The 19,365-nt window shown below is 41.9% G+C and overlaps 1 protein-coding gene and 1 non-coding gene across 3 annotated transcripts in view; one reads left to right on the top strand and one right to left on the bottom strand.

Moving 5' to 3' along the window:
- The first annotated feature begins 2,083 nt into the window (after nucleotides 1-2,083).
- Nucleotides 2,084-19,365, top strand: part of CMTM8 (CKLF like MARVEL transmembrane domain containing 8) — a 104,760-nt gene continuing 87,478 nt past the window's right edge. The window contains exon 1 of one of the 2 annotated variants that reach the window (XM_032320434.1): nucleotides 2,084-3,005. In XM_032320434.1, the coding sequence (XP_032176325.1) occupies nucleotides 2,859-3,005 (147 nt within the window). In that variant the 5' untranslated portion in view covers nucleotides 2,084-2,858. The remainder of the gene's footprint in view (nucleotides 3,006-19,365) is intronic. The other variant, XM_032320530.1, reaches the window with a different exon arrangement.
- On the bottom strand, nucleotides 9,287-9,433 carry LOC116581135. Its single transcript, XR_004281927.1, has one exon. It is a non-coding gene; the product is annotated as a U4 spliceosomal RNA (small nuclear RNA).

Raw genomic sequence — 19,365 nt, 5'->3', positions numbered from 1 at the left:
CAAGGCTGAGCTTTAAGACATCAACTTCAGGGGTGCCTGGGTAGCTCAGTGGGTTAAGCCTCTGCCTTCAGCTCAGGTCATGATCCTGGGGTCCTGGGATCAAGTCCTGCATCAGGTTCTCTGCCTGGCTGGGAGACTGCTTCCTCCTCTCTCTCTCTTTGCCTGCCTCTCTGCCTACTTGTGATCTTTCTCTGTCAAATAAATCAATAAAATCTTAAAAAAAAAAAAAAGACATCAACAACTTCAGCTTTTGGCCTTCTTAGAATGTCTTGGAAGACAGTTGTCATGTAGAAGTCCAGCTACTCTAAGCCCAGCATACTGTGAGGACACCCAGTTTTCATGAAGAGAAAGACTACACAGAGGAGCACTGAAGTGCCATAATGGAAGCCAACAGAACGTCAGTGAAGCCTCTTCGGACTCTCAGGCCTGTCCAGCCGCCAGCTGAAAGCTGCTGCATGAATGACTCCAAGCAACACCACATGGAGCAGAAGAAACTGTCAGCGGAACCCTGCCCAAATTCCTGACCCACAGATTCAGGAGCAAATAAGATGGTTATTTTACACCACTCACGTTTGGGGAGTGTTTATTACATTGCCATAGATCACCCAAACACACACTTATGTCATATATACATATATTTTATTGCAGAACATGACTGCGTTGGACAAAAGTGCCACTCTAGACCTCACTGAGGGTGTTATGTAGTATATATGGTCTGTGTATATTTTACCTTTTTAAATTTAAAAAAAAAAAAATCTGAATTTTGAAATCCAAGTGGGCCCAAGGGTTTTGTTTTTGTTTTTGTTTTTTGAGAAGAATTGTCCTTTGTATTACAAAAATAGAGTTGTCTAGACTTCCTTCCTGTCTTCCTGCATTCCCTAAATGTCGTGCATGATGCCATAGTCTTTTTCCCAGCCACTTCGTATGTGCACCCCTGAACTCCCCAGCTGCACGGCCAGGTTCTTTAAAGCAGAAGTTCTCAAACCAAAGTGTGTATGGAGCCCCTTGGAGGGCCTGTTCAAACACAGCTTCCTGGGCTGTCTTCAAGAGTTTCTGCCTCAGTGGATCTAGGGTGGGGCTCGAGAACTTGTATTTCTGACAGATTCCTAGGGTGAGAGAACCATTGCTCTAGGGAAGAGTGCCATTATTTCAATTTTTGTTGTATTTACCTACCAGCACAAGGGGCTTAGTAAATGCTCATGGATGGAATTTCTCCAAATCCTCATCTTTATAATGCTGTTGAAGCCTTAACTTTTACTACCTGAGGTGATCCTGACTAGACCCTAGACTTACAAAGAATCGAACTCCCCATTTTATTAGATACAGTTTTGCCTTCTTCTCACCTGACAGGACATGGTGAATAAAAGGTCCCTTCTGACCTCTTTTTTGATCTGTCTTGCAGCTGATCAGAGGGAAGGCCTTTCCAGTGACCTGGAAGCAGCCCTTTGTGACTAAATTACTACTCCTTTCCTTTTGGTGGTTTCCCAATAAAACTCGTTTCTTGCCAGCCTTTTACAAAAGAGAGGGAGGGACCACCCAGAAGATCCCCTTTCTGGCAAGAGGACCAGTCTCTCAGAGCCTGCATTTTACAGGTGGCCCCACTGAGGCCGAAAGGGGTGGAGCCATTGGCTCGTGGTCACGCAGGTGAAAAATGGAAGTGCCCTGTTGGAGCTCAGGTCTAACTTGACCCTGTAACAAGCTGTCTCACTCACCGGCACCCTCATCCCCTCCCCCATCCCAGGAAAGCATAGCCCGTTGGTCATAAACTTCGCTTTGCATAATCCACACCTTTCGAGCTTTCCTTCCGAGTACCACGGGATGGTCGCACTGATTCATCTCGACCAGTGACGCCGAATCACTCCCCCATCCCGTCTCCCGGCCAGGCGCCGTCACTCAGACTCCACGAATCGCAGATAGAGCCAGTGCGAGCGCCTGTAAGAGTCTCGCCCTCGAAGCCCAGCGATTAAGTCGGTTCCTCAAATTGTTCCCAACCGGAGGGGCAGGAAACAACGCCCGCCCTCGGTGGCGGCCGCAGAGGGAGGGGGAGAAGCTCTGGCCGGCTCCTGGGCAGTCCTGGCGGCCTCCCATCGATCTCCGGTCTAAGGTCCGGCCGGGTCAGAGTTCCGGCCGTTCTTTCTCCCATTCGAGTCACACCCCCACCCCCGACCCCGGGACCCCCGGACCCCTGGCCTCTGTTATCGCGGAGCGGGCGGACTCCTGGGGCCGCGGAGCCCCCAGAGTTCGCGCTTTCCCGGGGGCCCCGCAGCCCTGGCCCAGCCGCCAGGTGGAAGGAGACAGGTCAGCGGAGCCGCCCGCACGAGAAGGCGGGGCCTGGCGGAGGCTGCGCGGGCCGGCTGCGGCAGGCGCCCGGGACCCTCGCGCCCCCTCCTCCGCGCTGCCCGCCGGGGAGCCAGCCCCGCGACCCCCACCGCCAACCAGCGCCCTCTCTGCCGCACGGCCCCCGGCAACAGGTGAAGAGGCCGCCGGTCCGCGGCACCTCCCCGGGGCGGTCCTTCTCCCGCCCGCCTCGCGCCCGCCCCTCTCCACGCCCCCTCCTCTCCTCCCGGCCTCAGCCGCCTAGCTCGGCCGCCCGGCGGTCTCCCCTCGCGCGGTCTCCTCCTCCTCCTGGGCCCCAGCGCAGCCGAGAGCCCCGCGCGGAGGAGCTGGGGGCGCCGCGCACTCGTACGACACGCGCCGCGGCGGGACCGGCCCCGGGGGGCGCCCCCGGCGCGCCTCCCTCCCCGAGCCCGCCGCGCTCCCCTCCCCCCCGCGGGTGTCCCCAGGACTCCGAGCCGCGCGTCCAGCCCCAGACGCGCGGGGGGTCCCCGAGGAGGGGCCAGCCCGGCCTTGGCGCGGCGATGGAGGAGCCGCAGCGCGCGCGCTCACATACCGTCACCACCACTGCCAGCTCCTTCGCCGAGAACTTCTCCACGAGCAGCAGCAGCTTCGCCTACGACCGGGAGTTCCTCCGCACCCTGCCCGGGCTCCTCATCGTGGCGGAGATCGTGAGTGCCGGGCGCGCGGGGGGGCGGGGAGGCGCTGGTGGACCCGGGCGTCGTGCCTCCGCAGATCCGCTTCCAGGGAACCCTTTTGGCTCCGTCTCGCCTCCTTCCCAGAGTGCAAAACTCAGAGACCGCCTCTCTGAGCGAGGTCCGATCACCTGGCGCTCTCTTCGGAAAGAGGGTCCTGACCCTCACCCAGGGTGTCTACTCGGGCAGAGACCCGACTCGTTGGGCCCTCTCGGTGGTCCTGGCGTCCCTTGGGAGCGGAATGCTTGGGGGGCGTTGAGTTTGTGTTAATGAGTGTCACGGACACCTGATGCCTCCCTTGCCTGACCTCCACGTGGATGGCCTCCTCCCTAAAAGCAAAGCTTTCTAAAAGTCGGAGCGGAGGAGACTTTTTTCTTTGCTGATTGATCTCCGTGGCAGTAAAATTGAGGTGAATGAAGAAACTTTTACTGAGTAAAATCTGAGGAGCTCAGCCCCGTTGAGGACTGGAAGGCTTCCTGCCTGGTGCAGTGCACATCCTGGTTGAGGCTCAGAACATTCCTGGACAGGAGGCCTGGCTTGTGCCTTCTCCTCTTCACAGCACATGGAGGCTGAGAGATCAAGCAATTTCTTCTGAAGTCCCAGCCAGTCCTTGTCTGGAGCCCTGTTCACAGGGCTAGTAGTGGGTACTGTTTATTGTCCTCATGGGACATGAGGGTTCCATGAGGGTCCATGGGCTGGGGCTGGGGTTCCCTCAAGACCTTTAGATGCCTTTGTGCCCTCCTGTAACCCACACAACAGCCCTACCCTGTGAAGGTGTCTTCAGTTAATTCCACTTTCCATGGGAAGAAACTGAGGTGTAGAGAGGGGAAGTCAGTCCCACCTGGGGGTGGTGGGTCAGCCTGACTCTAGGGCCCTGCTCTTCACTGCAGAGGGGTGATACTGATATTTTGGCTGTCTAACCAGTCCCCTCTCCATCATATGTCACACACATTCATTTACACATTGATGGAGTTGAAATCTAGCTTTTATGGGGTAAGAGAATGTGGGCTATGGTGGTAAAGACATGGCAGAAGACGCAGATGCTTTCTCTGAGAAGCCCCCAACAAAACCTGTGTACATCAAGCAGTTTCCCTGCTCCTGGGAAGTCTCAGACCCCACTCCAGATCTAGGGAATGGATTTCCTAGCACCTAAAGTCTGAGAAACGTTGGCTCAGCCCAGCCCAGCGCCCCCCCCCCCCCCCCCCCCCCCCCCCGCAGCTGGTTCCCTCAGCTGGTACTGAGAGGACTTCAGGAGAACCAATAAAAAAGATTACGGTATTGGACTCACCTTGCAGGGCCTGGCTTATAGGAATTCAACAAATATTTGCTGTGTGAATGAAGTAGTTGGCAGGCTCCCCTGCTCCAGCAAAACAAACAAAGCTGAAGTCAGAGATGGGGACTGCTTCTCCTGTTCCATGCTTTTTCAGAAAATAGAAAAGTGAAGGACAAAATGTAAATGGCCCACAATCCCATCCCTAGAAATAACCATGAGTCATTGATATTTTGGCATATTATCTTTTTAGATTTCAATAATTTTTTTTAAGGTGGAAAAATAGGTGAGAAAAATTACTCATACCACTATAATAGTTCAATTTTTATTTTTTAAAATTTTTATTTATTTATTTTTAAAAAAGATTTTAAAAAATTTGTTTGACAGAGAGAGACACAGTGAAAGAGGGAACACAAGCAGGGGGAGTAAGAGATGGGGAAGCAGACTTCCCATGGAGCAAGGAACCCGATGTGTGGCCCCATCCCAGGACTGTGGGATCATGACACCGAGCAGAAGGCAGACGCCTCACGACTGAGCGACTCAGGCGCCCCCAGTTTTTATTTTTGGCTATATATACATGTTTATCAGTCTTACAGGCAGAGTTTTAAGTTTGCCCCACCGTCTCCTCACTTTCAAATCTCTTAGAGCCATTAATGTTTATAATCTGTTCCTTGATTTTTTTTTTTTTTCCCAGTTGTAAGTGTTATCCACTGGCTTCCCCCTCTGAGAGATGAGGCTTTAGCCCTCTCAGACCACCTTTTACCCATCACACCCCACCCCTTGTTATACATATATTCCTCCTGTCTCTCACAGTATTTTAGGTTAGACTAAGGACCAGAGTTGACCTTACGACACCGTAAATGCTGTTCACAGTTGAGCGAGAGTGGTCTGTGAGGACTTTTCCTTTATTTCCCTGGAATTAGTAATTTTCTTTTTCCATTTCTTCATTCTCTAGCTGTTTAGCACTAATTTTACCTTCATTGTCAAAATCTCCCATCAGGCAAGTGAGAGACATCTGGGAGTCTGTCAAAGTCATCTCACGACCGACCCTTTCTGGGAGCCTCCGCCCTGCTCCCACCAGGCCTCTCACCTTGGCACAGGTGACAGCATGGGGTCTCCTACAGCAAGACTCTGGAGATTCTTTTTCTCCCCTTCTCTTCTGGGTTTGGTCTCCTGCTTCTCCTGACCAGTATTCCTCTCTGTTTTGCCTTACAAAAACCTTTTTATTATTACTATTGTAGTTTACTGTGGGGGAACCGTACAGACTTTAGTCGTTTCCTGAGAAGGGATATATGTGTGAATAGAGATTTACATCTTTCAGAATATCTTGATTTAACTCTTACACATAATTAATAGTTTGTCTAGGTAAAGAATGTTAGATTGGAAATTGTTTTCCTTCAGCATTTTGAAAGTAGTCGTCCACTCTCTTTGAGCTGTTCTGTTTTTTGTTTTCATAAATTTTAATTCTTCATCCTTTTTTTTCTTTACCTTCTGGATCTTTTCCCTCAAAAATCTTTCAGTTCATCCTAATGTGCCGCCTTCTGAGTCCATTTTTCTTCCGTTATACAGGGGACCTCATGTCTTCTCTGTCAGGAAAGCTCATGTATGTGTAAGGAGATTTTTTAAAAGTGATTTTTACCTTTCTGGTTTTTTTTTTTTTTCTTCTGAAACTCCGTTTATCCCTTATTTTTGTTTATACATGTATTTTCTTAGAATTTTACTCATGGGTTTGTGACATGCTGTGTTCACTTACCATGCCCTAAGCATTTCTCAGGATCTCGGATCTCTCAATTATTATAGTTTTCTGTTGTAAGGAAGTACCGTATTTGATTTCCTCCGTTTTCATGTTTCGGGGTGACTGAGTGGTTCATTTGGTTGAATGTCTGCCCCTTGATTTTGGCTCTGGTCATGATCTCAGGGTTGTGGGATCAAGCCTGCACTGGGCTCTGTGCTGGGTGTGGAGTCAGCTTGGAATTCTTTCTCTCTCCCTCACTGCCCTACTCCCCACCTGCTTCACATGCCCACATGCTCCCTCTCTCTCAAAAGAAAAAGAAATAAAAGTTAAAAAAAAAAAATTAACATGTTTCTAGGTTTTACTAGTATAGCCAGTGTTATAGCAATTTTCCTTCTTTGTCCCTCTTTCCACATTTATGCAGTGATTTTCTCAAGAGAAAGTTCTTTAAAGTACAGTTTTGTGTCAAAGAGTGCACAAAATTAAAAGTTTGTTACATATTCTGAAATTATCTTTCCACAAAATTCTGCTGGCTTAAATTATTATCAGTAGTGTGAACCTATCAAACTAAAAATACTTTTTTTTTTAAGTTAGGAGAATTTCTAAAATAAAAATCTGAAAAATCTTAAATGATATATGCTTTATTGATCTAAGATATTTCTGGTTCGTGTTTTAATGTCTAAATCAGGATGTGGCTTATTGTCGATGGTTTCTTAGAGGTAAAGCAATATGGTACCACTGAGTCTTTATGGGGGGTGGTTGTGAGGGGAGCAGGTTTCCAACCATTGCTTTCCCCACCCTGGCATTCAGATAGACCTGTCCCGAGAAGGATGTTATTTTCTGCCTCGAAAAATAAACACCAAATACCGGGACAAAGAATTGCTAAGACTTTGACTTCCTGCTTGAATCTGGGAGAAATGAAGTAGTAGAGAACAAAACAAAATGTTTCCCCAAATCTGTTGTCAAATTCGCTAGCCCTGGCTTTCCCACAGGAGCAAGTGGTTGTAGCTAACCTACTCAAACACTGGGCTGTGCCAGTGTAACATTGTGTTGAAACCAAATTGTAGTCATTTCCTTCCGTTTAAAGTTTTATAACAAGCTAGAAGCAATCCAGTACCTGACCCGTGAATTGTAGGATGCTGTGATCTTATAATAATTACGAGTACTTGAAGAATTAAAGTGGTTTGTCAGAAGCTGAGCTAATTGCACCCTTCCTGTTATTGGTGACTTCAAAATGAATTACAGCATCCGGGTAATAATGTCAGGTCACCTTTCATATGCTTACTGTCATAAGCAGACTTGGGTGGGGAGGGATGAGTAGAATTTACCGAGAGCTGGAATGTAAATCATATTATCCTGTTGAATTCTTTAAAAAAGAAAAACTCAGTGACCATAGTTCCCAGTTCACAAAACAATACCTAGTCTTTGTAGAAAAATATAGAAAAATGCAGTTAAGAAAACCCCCCTGTAATTCTAGCTCCCATGGTGGTTGCTAATGGGCATGGTACTAGGAGGGGATAGGATTTAAAATTGAAAAAAAAAATTGGTTATTGTAATATTGAAGCGTCTACTGGTGTTTTGTGCCCTGGGGGTCAGGGTCACTAAATGTCCTGAAGTGCACGAGACAGTCCCCAACAACGAATTGCTTTACCATTTGCCAACAGCACCACTGTTAAAGAACGCTGAGTGAATCACTATTTAGCACTTGGAAAAAACCACTCCAGAATTGTTCAGGTGGTTATGTATCATTTATCTGTATTTTTTTTTTTGGATGCAGTCACTTACAAACTATTCTTTCGTTTACTGCTATGGCCATCTGCGCTGGATATCTCCCATTTGTCCTCCAGACCCACTCCCCACTCTGTCCTCCACCCTGAAGGCTGACTTGCTTGGACAGTCTCAAGGAGCTCCCCTCTGATGTTTCACTGGATTCATCCAGAAGTGATAACCGCAGGAGGCTGGCGGTGAGAGGAGAGCAGGTTCTGGGTTTTCAGTCCCTGGGATTCCTGCCTGCTGACTCTGAGCAGGTTGACTCTCTCGGTGGAAGGAAGGCTGTCTGGCAACGCTCCGCACCCAGCTGTTTTCCCTGGCTCTCAGAGCCAGCCGTTCCCTCCCAGCTGCTCTCCACTGCCAGGCCCTGCACTATCACTGTGGTTTCCCTGCACCCTGCTTTATAAATAACACCTTTATTAAACTCATCTGGGATTACCCAATCTGAAAGTGCCGGGTGTCCTGCTGAGTCCTGATAAATCACCTTTCCTCATTAATTAATTTCTTATGACATTCTTAATGGCCACATAGTATTCCATAAATATTCAGGCTCCTACTCTTCAGGTTATGTTTCTTTCCTTTAAAAATGTAACAAGCTTCCTTTATGCTGATTCTTTCTGGTGGTTCTTTAATGTTTACTAAGAGTGAGTACTTAGAAGTGAATAAAAGGTCATTGAATTTTCTTTTAAGTCAATTTTGAGGTATCCAGTAAAACTCACCCTTTTTAGTGTAGAGTTCTGTGAGTTTTAGCATGTGCATTCCTAAAATGCAGCTATATGGAGATATTCAGATCCTAAAATTGACCTTTTTAACATGTACAATTTGAGATTTTTAGGATGCTCACAGAGCTGTACCACTATTTTAGAACATATTTGTCACCTCAGAAAGAAACCCCATACCTCTTAACAGTTACTTCTATTCTCCCCTCCTTTCAGCCCTCGGTAACCACTAGTCTGCTTTCTGTCTCTCTAATTTGTCTATTCTGGACATCTCAAAAAATGGCCCTATAATATGTGGCTCTTTCTGTCTTGTTTCTTTTACTTAGCCTAATGCTTTCAGGGGCCATCCATGCTGTAGTATATATCAATACTCAATTCCTTTTTTGCCAAAGAATAGTCCGTTATGTATTTAATTTTGTGTATTCATCAATTGATGGACATTTGGGTTGTTTCCACATTTTGGCTATTATGAATAATGCTGCTATGAACCTTCATGAACAAAGTATTTTTATGGACATATGTTTTCACTTGGGCAGTTACCCAGGAATGGAATGGCTGAGTCACAGGGTAACTCTTTGTTTAAGAGCTTGAAGTACTGCTAGACTTTTCAAAGTGCCTGCACTGCCCTGCAATCCAGCCAGCAATCCGAGTTCCATTTTCTCTGTATTTTCGCTAAGATTGTTTATTTTCTCTCTTTTTGATTCTGGGTATCCTACAGGGTTTGAAGTGGTATCTCATTGTGGTTTGGGTTTGTATTTCTCTAACAACTAGTGATGTTGAGTAGCTCTTCATGTATTTATTGGTCATTTGTGTATCTTCTTTGGGGAAATGTGTATTCAAATCCCTTATCAATTAGCAATAATCGCGCCTCGGATAAACCTCATTGGCTACGATACTGCCACTGCGCAAAGCTTCAAATCCCTTATCGTTTAAAAAAATTATTGTTGAGTTGGAAGATCTCTTTACATATTCTGGATACAAGTCTTTTATCAGATATATGACTTGCAAATAATTTTCTTCCATTCTATGAGTTGTCTTTTCACTTTATGCGATGGCGTCCTTTGAAGTGCGAAGATTCTTAATTCGGTAAAATGCAATTTATGTATGTATTTTCTTTCATGGCATATGCTTTTGATATCATATATGAGAAGACTTTCTTAATCCGAAGTCATGAAGATTTACGTTTATGTATTCTCCTAAAAGTTGTATAGTTTTGTCTTATCTTTGAGTCTGTGATGCATTTTGAGTTACTTTTATACAGTATGAAATAGGGGTCTAAGTTGATTCTTTTCCATATGGATATCTAGTTGTCCCAGCACCATTTGTTGAAAAGACTTTTTCTCCCATTGAATTGTCTTGACACCCTTTTCAAAAATCTAATGTAGTATTATAAGAGCTTATTTCTGGATTCTCAGTTCTAGTCCATTGATTTCTGTGTTCTTAATGCCAGTACCACACTGTACTGATTATTGTAGCTTTGTAGAAAGTTTTGAAGTCTGAAGTTGTGAGTGTGCCAAATTTGTTTTTCTTTTTTCAAAATTGTTTTTTGGCTATCCTGGGTCCTTTGCATTTCCTTATAGATTTTTAGTATTAGTTTGTCAGTTTCTATAAAAAGGGGCAGCTGAAATTTCAATATGGATTATGTTGAATCTGTAGGTCAATTTGGGGAGTATTGCCATCTTTAACAAAATTAAATTTTCCAGTTCATAAACATGGGATGGCTTTCCATTAGGTTTTCTCTAATTTCTTGCAACATGTTTTATAGTTTTCAGCACACAGGTCTTATTTTTCTTTTGTTAAATTTATTCCTAAGTATTTTATTCTCTCTGATGCTCTTGCAAATGGAATTATTTTCTTAATTTCATTTTCAGACTCTTCATTGTTAGATCATAGAAATCCAATTGAGTTTTGTATCTTTGATCTTGTATCCTGCAATTTTGATGACCTCATATATTGATTCTAATAGTTTTTTTTTTTTTCGTGGTTTGGCATATGTGTTTTTAAGACTTTTGATTCTGCTGCCAAGTTTTACAGAGTTTATACCAATTTACATTTCCTCTAGTGGTATTTCAGTGTGTAACAGGGTTTGTTTCTACAAATACTCAAACTTTGTTTTAATATTTGCCAGCTCTGTTAGAGTGGGAGATACTCAAAATAAAAAAAACTAGTTTGGCATAGACAACACTAGTCAGAAAGAACATCAGCTAATATTTAGGGGAACCCTGGACATGTGAAAAAGAACAAATTGTTTTTATTTGCATTTCTCTGATTATTAAAGTTGAATATTTTAAATATGCTCATTAGCCATTTATTTCTTCTCTTGATAACTAGTAATTTTTTCCTCTTCATTTAAAACATGGGCTCTTTCTTTCTTTAAGAAAATGTTTAAAAGATATAAAAGAGAGAGAGAGAAAGCTTAAATGAAAATTACCTCCCAGGAGAGAGATAAGGTTGGTATGGGGAATGTGTTTGAATGGGTTGTTTGCTTTGTAGCTGCTTATCTTTTTATAGGTTTACATTTTTCTATAACAAGGATATATTTATGAGTTAATGGAATTAAAGAAGCCTACAACAAAGTCATAAGTGCTCACTGTAAAGGTAAATTTCATATCATTTATATATAGAATGAAAACTGAAAGTCTCTGCTAACATACGTCCTTCATTCCGTCCCTCATCTACCCGTCTGCTTTGATGTACTTACCATTCACATTTCTCCCAGACCTTTTTCTGTGTACATGCGAACATACAGTATGCTGCACATACATGAATGAGTATATTACATACATTCTGCAACTGCTTCATCATTTAATAATATCTTAATATTTTTCTATGTTCTTCTTTATTGATTTATAAGTTTCCTATATACTAAGGGTTATTAATTTTCCTCTGTCACTTGTTAATAGCATCAATCATGCCATTTTCACTAAAATAATTTTCTGATTTGCACAGTATAAACTTGTTATCTTTGAAGCACCTGGCTGGCTCAGTTGGTTAAGTGTTGGACTCTTGATTTCTGCTCAGGTCATGATCTCAGGGTCGTGAGAGCACGCTCTGCACTGGGCTCATTGCTCAGGGCGGAGTCTGCTTGAGTTCTCTCCCTCTCTCTCAGCCCCTCCCTCTGCTTGCATGTTCTCTAAATAAATAAATAAATAGAATCTTTAAGCCTGTTATCTTTATTTAGCCTTCTAGGGTTTGCTTTGCTTAAACATGGCTTCCCTACCCTCGGGATTATGCAGATATTTGAAGGAAATATAGGATAATTTTTTTTAGTGTTAAAAGTATTTACTGTCTTAAGCCATAAGTTCCTTTTGTATGTGTAAGAATGTGATTTCACTTTTTTCCTCAAATGGATATGTAGTTGTCTCTCCATTAATCATATCATATCCCCATATATGTGTAACTATTTCTTGACCCTAATCTGTTCTATTCCTGAGTTAGCTTTATAACCTTTTAATTACTGTAGCTTCATCGTGAATTTTAATATCCAGGAGAGTAAGTCTTACAGAATTGTATTTCTTTGCTGTTCTTGTATATTTACACTAAGTGATTTTCAGAATCAGTGTTCTTTAAACCCCTTTACAACTTTGATTGAGTTGTATTAAATTTATAAATTAACTTGATAATTCAATAATGTATAAATTAATATAATTAATATTATAAATTGATATATTGAATCTTACAATCTAGGGATATTGTACCCTTCTATTTATTTGGGTCAGTTTATGCTCTTGAAGTCCTAAGTTTTTTCCAGATGAATCTAATATTTTTTTTAAGATTTTATTTATTTATTCAAGAGATAGAGTGATCAAAGGAAAGCATGAGTTGGGGGAGGGGCAGAAGGAGAGGGACAAACAGATTCCCCACTGAGCAGGGAGACCAACATTCGGGGCTCAATCCCAGGACCTTGGGATCATGACCTCAGTGGAAGGCAGACGCCTAATCAACTGAGAGACGCAGGCACCCTTTATGTATTTCTTACTAGATTTAGGAATTCTCGTTTTGATAAGGGATATTTATAAAAATTAATAGGATTTATCAATTTCTAATTATTTGTGGTTTATAAGGAAGCTATTATTTTTCTTATTTCTATCTTGTGTTTAGCTATCATATTTACATTACTAGTTTTAACAGTTTTATTTCTTTTATAAGTAAATTAGAGTACTGTCTGTGAATGAGGATTGTTTTCTATTTTTGCTTTTTAAAGATTTTATTTATTTATTAGATAGAGAACATGAGAGAGAGAGCACAAGAAGGGGAGGGGGCAAAGGGAGAAGCAGACTCACTGCTGAATGAGGAGCCCAATGTGAGGCTCAGTCCCAGGACCCCAGGATCATGACCTGAGCCAAAGGCAGATGCTTAACCAACTGAGCCATCCAGGCACCTTAGATTCTTTTCTTTTCCTTTTTATATTTATACTTTTTCTTTTTTCCATTATTGCATGTGTTGGGACTACCAGTATAATGTTGAATGATTGGGATGGTATGAGTGTCTTTGGCTGGCTCATAACTTTAGTTGGGCGCTTTCTAATGTATCAATGATAGTACAGGTTTAACTATAGGTTCTGGTAGATATTCTTTGTTGAGTTAAAGAAGGGAAGTTTAACTTGTACTTCGAATCAAAAACTATTGTTGAATTTAGAAGATAGGATTTGGGGGGAGGAGTGTTTGTCAGTGTGATCACCAGAATTTTATTTCCCTTAATTCGCTAATGGAGTGAGTTATATTAGGAAATCCAACATGGAATCATTCTTGTGATCTTGGAATAAATCTCTACTTTGTTATAATATATTCTTTTAATATTCTATTTTATTTTAAAACTTTTTTTACTCTTTAATTTTATTTGTTAATATTCTATCTGATTGTTTCTACACTCATGTAAGACCAGCCTCTTTGATTCATTTGCTGTGATCCATTTTGTTTGATTTTAATATTGCCATACAAGCTTTCTGGCTAACGTTTATCTGTTACGTTCTTGTCCCTTTATTTTGAATTGAAGTGAAAGTCACAAAAGATAAAATTAACTATTTAAGTTTTTATTTTAATTCCAGTTAACATACAGTGTTATATTAGTTTCAGGTGTACAATGTAGTGATTCAGCAATTTCACATATTGCCTAGTACCCATCAGAGTAAGTGCCTGCCCCAAGCCCCATCATCCACTTCACCCATCCTGTCACCCCCTTCCCTTCTGGTGACCATGAATTTGTTCTCTCTAGTTAAGAGTCTTTTTCTTATTTTGTCTCATGCTCTTTTCTCCCCCCTTTGCTTATTTGTTTTACTTCTCAAATTCCACATATGGCTGAAATAAAATTGAGTATTTTAAAGTGAACAATTGAATGGCATTTAGCACATTCACAGTGTTATACAATCACCACTTCTGTGTAGTTCCAAAACATTTAATCTTCCCAAAAGGAAATCCTTCCTTTATTTTTCACTTTTTTCTTCTTATTATAAGTACATCTTCTATACCCATCGTATAGCTAAATTTTATTTATACACCCAGTCTGAGAACTTGTTTTCCACATGGAAATGTTATCACATTTACATTTATTGTGATAACTTACTCAGTATTTTTAGTTTTCCTTATTTTTTCCTCTAATGAACGAAATTATAAATTGTTTTGTTTAGAGTTTAGTTTTTAAGTTTTCCTTAAAGTACCTAAACATATCTTTCTAACCACCCAGAAAATTAAGATGTTTAACCTCAAAACCATTAAAAAAACAATACTGTCCTCCTTATTTATTCTTTTTTTTTTTTAAGATTTTATTTATTTATTTGACAGAGATCACAAGTAGGCAGAGTGGCAGGCAGAGAGAGAGAGAGGGAAGCAGGCTTCCCACTGAGCAGAGAGCCCGATGCAGGGCTCAATCCCAGGACCCTGGGATCATGACCTGAGCTGAAGGCAGAGGCTTTAACCCACTGAGCTACCCAGATGCCCCTTAGGAATTGTTTCTTGCTGGTTGTCTGAAGCTTCCCGCCCATATCACTGAACAACTATTTAAACTTAACAAGTTTAGATTTTTTTCACTCTTTTGTCAATTTTTTTGTGTCATTTACTTTCTTATTTTTCAATTTCCAGATAACTCCTTGAGTAATTGTTTTAGTAAGTGGGAAGATGGTAAACGTTTTAAATTATTGCACATCAAAAAACATTTTTCTTTTATCTTCATACTTGAATAATAATTCAGTATAAAATTATAGGTCTTAACACTTCTTTTCGTTAATTCTTTGAAGACCTTTCATTGTCTTCAAGCATCTAGTACTGTTAATAAGAGACCTGGTGGTCTGGTAGACCCTAGACAGGCCATGAAGTTTAGTCCCTCCCAGGTCTTGTCCATTCATGATTGTGCATTCCCACAGACTTCATTGCAGCACAGCCTTTCATGAAGTGACTTGCACATTGCAGGAAAATGTAGAAAGATGGCATTGGTGGTATAGCAAGAACTTGGGGGTGGAATGTTTCATTGGGGTGAAATGGTTTGTGAAAGGTCATTTTGCGGCCATATCTGGTAATTATAGTAGGCCTTCAGATTGTTATGGTTGGGAATTAAAGATTGTTAAACCCTCACTTGGAGTTTCCTGAGTCCTGATGGCTTCTCTCCCTGGGCAGACAGAATGCTGTTGCCCCAACCTGGGATGGATGGAGAGGACTTGAAGGTCCTCTCTCAGGGTGGTTCTAGACTGATGGCCCCTGGTGATCCCTGCTGAGACTATGTCCTTTGCATCTCTTGCAGAATAGAACCTTTGTAATATTTAAGTCAGAGAGCTTGTTTGTCCTAGGTTATAAACCCACTTCTCGGTGGGAATAATGTTCGTGTTTCCTTTTAAACAACCAAATGGTGTTTTTTAAAAATCTCCTTAGAAGCTTTTGGAATTTTCTCCCTATGTTTATAAATCTGTAGAGACCATATACTTTACCACTGTGTGTCTAGAAAAGCATTCCTTATTTATCAGCCTTCATGGGACCCTATATAAATAATAATGAAATCTCTCTTTAGCACAGAGAACTTTTTTCTATTTCCTGCATCTGTTCCATTTCCTCCCCCAAAACTCTTTATTCAATCCAGAAGTTCCAGGAGAGATTAAACTGTCTTCAGTATCTCCTTGCTTCACCCCCCTCTCCCCGCCTCACCCAAACTTTCCTTCTCTTTGTTCTTTTGCAGAGTTTTGGGAAATAACAGTTCCAGCCCCAATTCAGATTTTCTGTGGAGTATGGTTTTTTGGGCTTTGATATTTTTAATTCACGACAGTTTATCATTCTTTTTCATTTGTAGCCTGATCATTTCTTTTTTTTTTTTTTTTTTAATTCAATCATTTTAGGACCCTTTGGTGTATTTACACTTCGTTTGCAGAGAGACCTTGTCTGCTTGTTGAATCTGTTGGCTCCTTCTCCGGCTGATTTCCTCAATCATTTGGTGATTCATATTTGTCGGTTTGTAATTGTAGATGAGATGGCTGGAGAGTATTTGCTTAGTGTGAGTGAGAATCCTGTGCCTCTGGCAGTGAACATGGGTTTTCATCACATGACCTAGACCTAGTGGGTTTTGTTTTGTTTTGTTTTGTTTCCAGAGGAAGAGACATATTAATCCGGTGAAGGGGGGACATTAAGGAACAGTGTACCTGTGTGGACTTTTCTATGAGGTGTGCACCTAGCTTCCTGAAGGATCTGGCTGTCTTGAAGCTTTGTCTTGGGGGCTATTTCCAGAAGTAACTGCTGGAGGGAATCGGGGAGATGATGATTAACTTGGCAGCTTCTAAGCCTTCAAATTCATACTTAGCAGATTACTCTTGGCTTATTCCTTCTCCCACTTCTGTTGTTAACTCTAGTCTGGATTTTTCTGAGGGTCTGTTTGGAAGCTCACCTTTTTTTGATAGGTCCTCAATTTTCCTTTCTAGAGCTATAGGTTAGAAACTGCATGTTTGTCATTAGTTTGTTCCCACGTCCCTCCCAGGGATCCCTCACTACTCTAGGCACCGGCTGCTGCTCTATCCAGCTTTTCAGCACTACCCTGTACTTTTTTTTTTCAGATTATTTATTTATTTGACAGAAAGAGATAGAGCGTATGCACAAGCAGGGAAGCAGCAGGCAAAGGTAGAGAGAGAAGCCAGGGTCCTCACTGAGCAGGGAGCCCCCATGTGGGCCTCAATCCTGGGACGCTGGGATCGTGACCTGAGCTGAAGGCAGAGGCTTAGCCAACTGAGCCACCCAGGTGCCCCTGCACTACTCAGTGTTTTGAAATTACTTGGGGGTTTTGTTTGTTTGTTTGTTTGTTTGTTTTTCAGTTATTTCAGTGGGATATAGGGAGGATGAAGAGGTAAGCGTGCAGGTCTGGTCAGCTACTTTGAAAGAGAAGTTCAGCTGTTTTGTTACTTAGAGGTATTTTTGATGTACAGAAGGAATATTGACCTTCTTTCTGTATTGCAGTTTTTTTTTCTGCCCTATCACACCATAATTTTATTTATGTTGATTTTATTTACAAAATCCAAAGTTTATCTTTGATTCATCTCATTTTGACCCCACGTTTGCCATCATGCTTTGAAGTTTGTACCTCACTAACAAAACCCAAATACATTGTATTTAACTTTTTTCTTTTAAGACTTTTTGATGTTTAATCTTCATATTGAAATTTACTGTAGTAGAAGGTATAAATTTGAGCTCTAACTTTGTTTTCAAATGTCTGTTCAGTTGTCCCAGCATGATCTATTGACAACTCTATTCTTCCTTCACTAATCTGGGTTGCTTCTTTGTTTCACTTAACTAATTCTTGTATCTTCTTACCTTCAACTCTGTACTTTCCACTCTATTCCAGTCTCCGTTCCCATTTTTTACCATAACATTTTAACATCTGCTAGGGTAAACCACCTCAGATAGAACTTTCAGAATTTTTTTTAAAGCCCTGCACTGCTGTGTCCCCTCTCTCTTGTCAAACTGTTTTGCACTTTGATTAAATTTTTATATAATGCATAGATTAATTTTGGGACAAAGGATTTACATTAGTTCCTGAAAAGACGACTTCTCAACCATTCCCTTGTCTTCAGTGATATGTTAGGATTGATTGTCCCGCTCTTCAAGGTATTTTCCAGTGTAAGTTAATAATGCATCTCTTATGTATTCAGTCATCAGGTATGTGGATATTTATTGTGTGCCAGAATCTGTATCTGGCATTTAGAATGTGGTGGTAAATAGCACCTTTCTATTTTTATTATAACAAATGATCAGTAATAGGATGTAAGACATAAAAAGAAAATACGCTTAGGGAGGTACTGAAGGAGAGTTTAAAGCTTCAAATTTTCAAGTTTGAGCTGAAATTCAAAAGGCATTTATTCCTTGTAGGCCTTTGGTCCATTATTCATCTCAAAATCTAAAATATAAAAGATACAAATTATAGTTTGTTTGTTTTTTTGCTAAGATTTATGACTAGAACTATGCCCAGGAAGGTAGCAGTACTTTTCGTTAGATGAGTATTTTACTATTAATTCCTCTCTCTCTCTCTTACTTTCTTTTAGATTTATTTACTTGTTTGTGGGGAGAGGGGCAAAGGGAGAAGGGGGAGAGAGAATCTCAAGCAGACTCCCGACTGAGCACAGAACCAGCCATGGGGCTCTATCTCACGACCATGAGATCACAACCTGAGCTGAAATCAAGAGTCAGATGCTTAACCAACTGAGCCATCCAAGCACCCCACCATTAATTTTCATTTAAAATGTTTTTTTTTTTTTTTTAAGATTTTATTCATTTGAGAGAGAGGGAGTGAGAGAGCATGAACAAAGTGGAGGGGCAGAGGGAGTGGGAGAGGCAGATTCCGTGCTGAGCAGAGCCCAATGAGGGGCTCCATCCTAGGACCCTGAGATCATGACCTGAGCTCAAGGCAGACACTTAACTGACTGAGTCACCAGGCGCCCCATCAGTAATTTTCATTTAAAATGAAATGAATTTGGGGGCACCTGGGTGGCTCAGTGGGCTAAAGCCTCTGCCTTCAGCTCAGGTCATGATCCCAGGGTCCTGGGATCGAGCCCCACATGGATCGGGCTCTCTGATCAGCAGGGAGCCTGCTTCCTCCTCTCTCTCTCTCTGCCTGCCTCGCTACCTACTTGAGATCTCTGTCAAATAAATAAATAAAATCTTAAAAACAAAAGCAAAGACAAAAAAACCTATAGGCTGTCTATGGTGACATTTAAATGTCCATATTTCCATCTGAATTATTAAATGCTTAGCTGGTTGATACAAACAAGCCTTCTAGGTATTCCTTGCTTTTTTCTATTTCTTAGAAGGGCTGGTGATGGGAGCGCCTGGGTGGCTCAGTGGGTTAAGCCTCTGCCTTCAGATCAGGTCATGATCCCAGGGTCCTGCGATCAAGCCCCGCATCCAGCTCTCTGCTCAGCAGGGAGCCTGCTTCCCCCCCACTCTCTCTGCCTGCCTCTCTGCCTACTTGTGATCTCTGTCTGTTAAATGAATAAAATCTTTTAATAAAATAAAATAAAATAAAATGAATTTTCACTCTTATTATCTCAATTGATATTAAGCCAGTCCAAGTTTTGGGGAATCCTCTTACCTTTACTTTCTAGTTGAGCATTGATTTGAGGAAACGGTTCCTAAATAATACACGAATGAGTCAGCCATACTTGTGGAGAGACAGGTTGAAACAAATCTCACCTGATTGCTTCTCCCTCTTCCATACCCACCCATCAGTTCATGCTAGCCTGTCAGTAAAATCTCCTTTTAGTGGGAAAGCAGGATATCCATTTGTCTTGGTCATGGTTCAGTCGCAGATGACAATATCCATTCTAGCTGGCTGAAGCAGCAAGAGGTTTATTAAGCATCATTAGACGACTTCCAAAATTTTTTG

This window comes from Mustela erminea, chromosome 1, assembly GCF_009829155.1.
Source record: "Mustela erminea isolate mMusErm1 chromosome 1, mMusErm1.Pri, whole genome shotgun sequence".
Lineage (NCBI taxonomy): Eukaryota > Metazoa > Chordata > Mammalia > Carnivora > Mustelidae > Mustela > Mustela erminea.
Note: the sequence above shows the minus strand (reverse complement) of the source record. Positions and strands in the feature narration are given on the sequence as shown.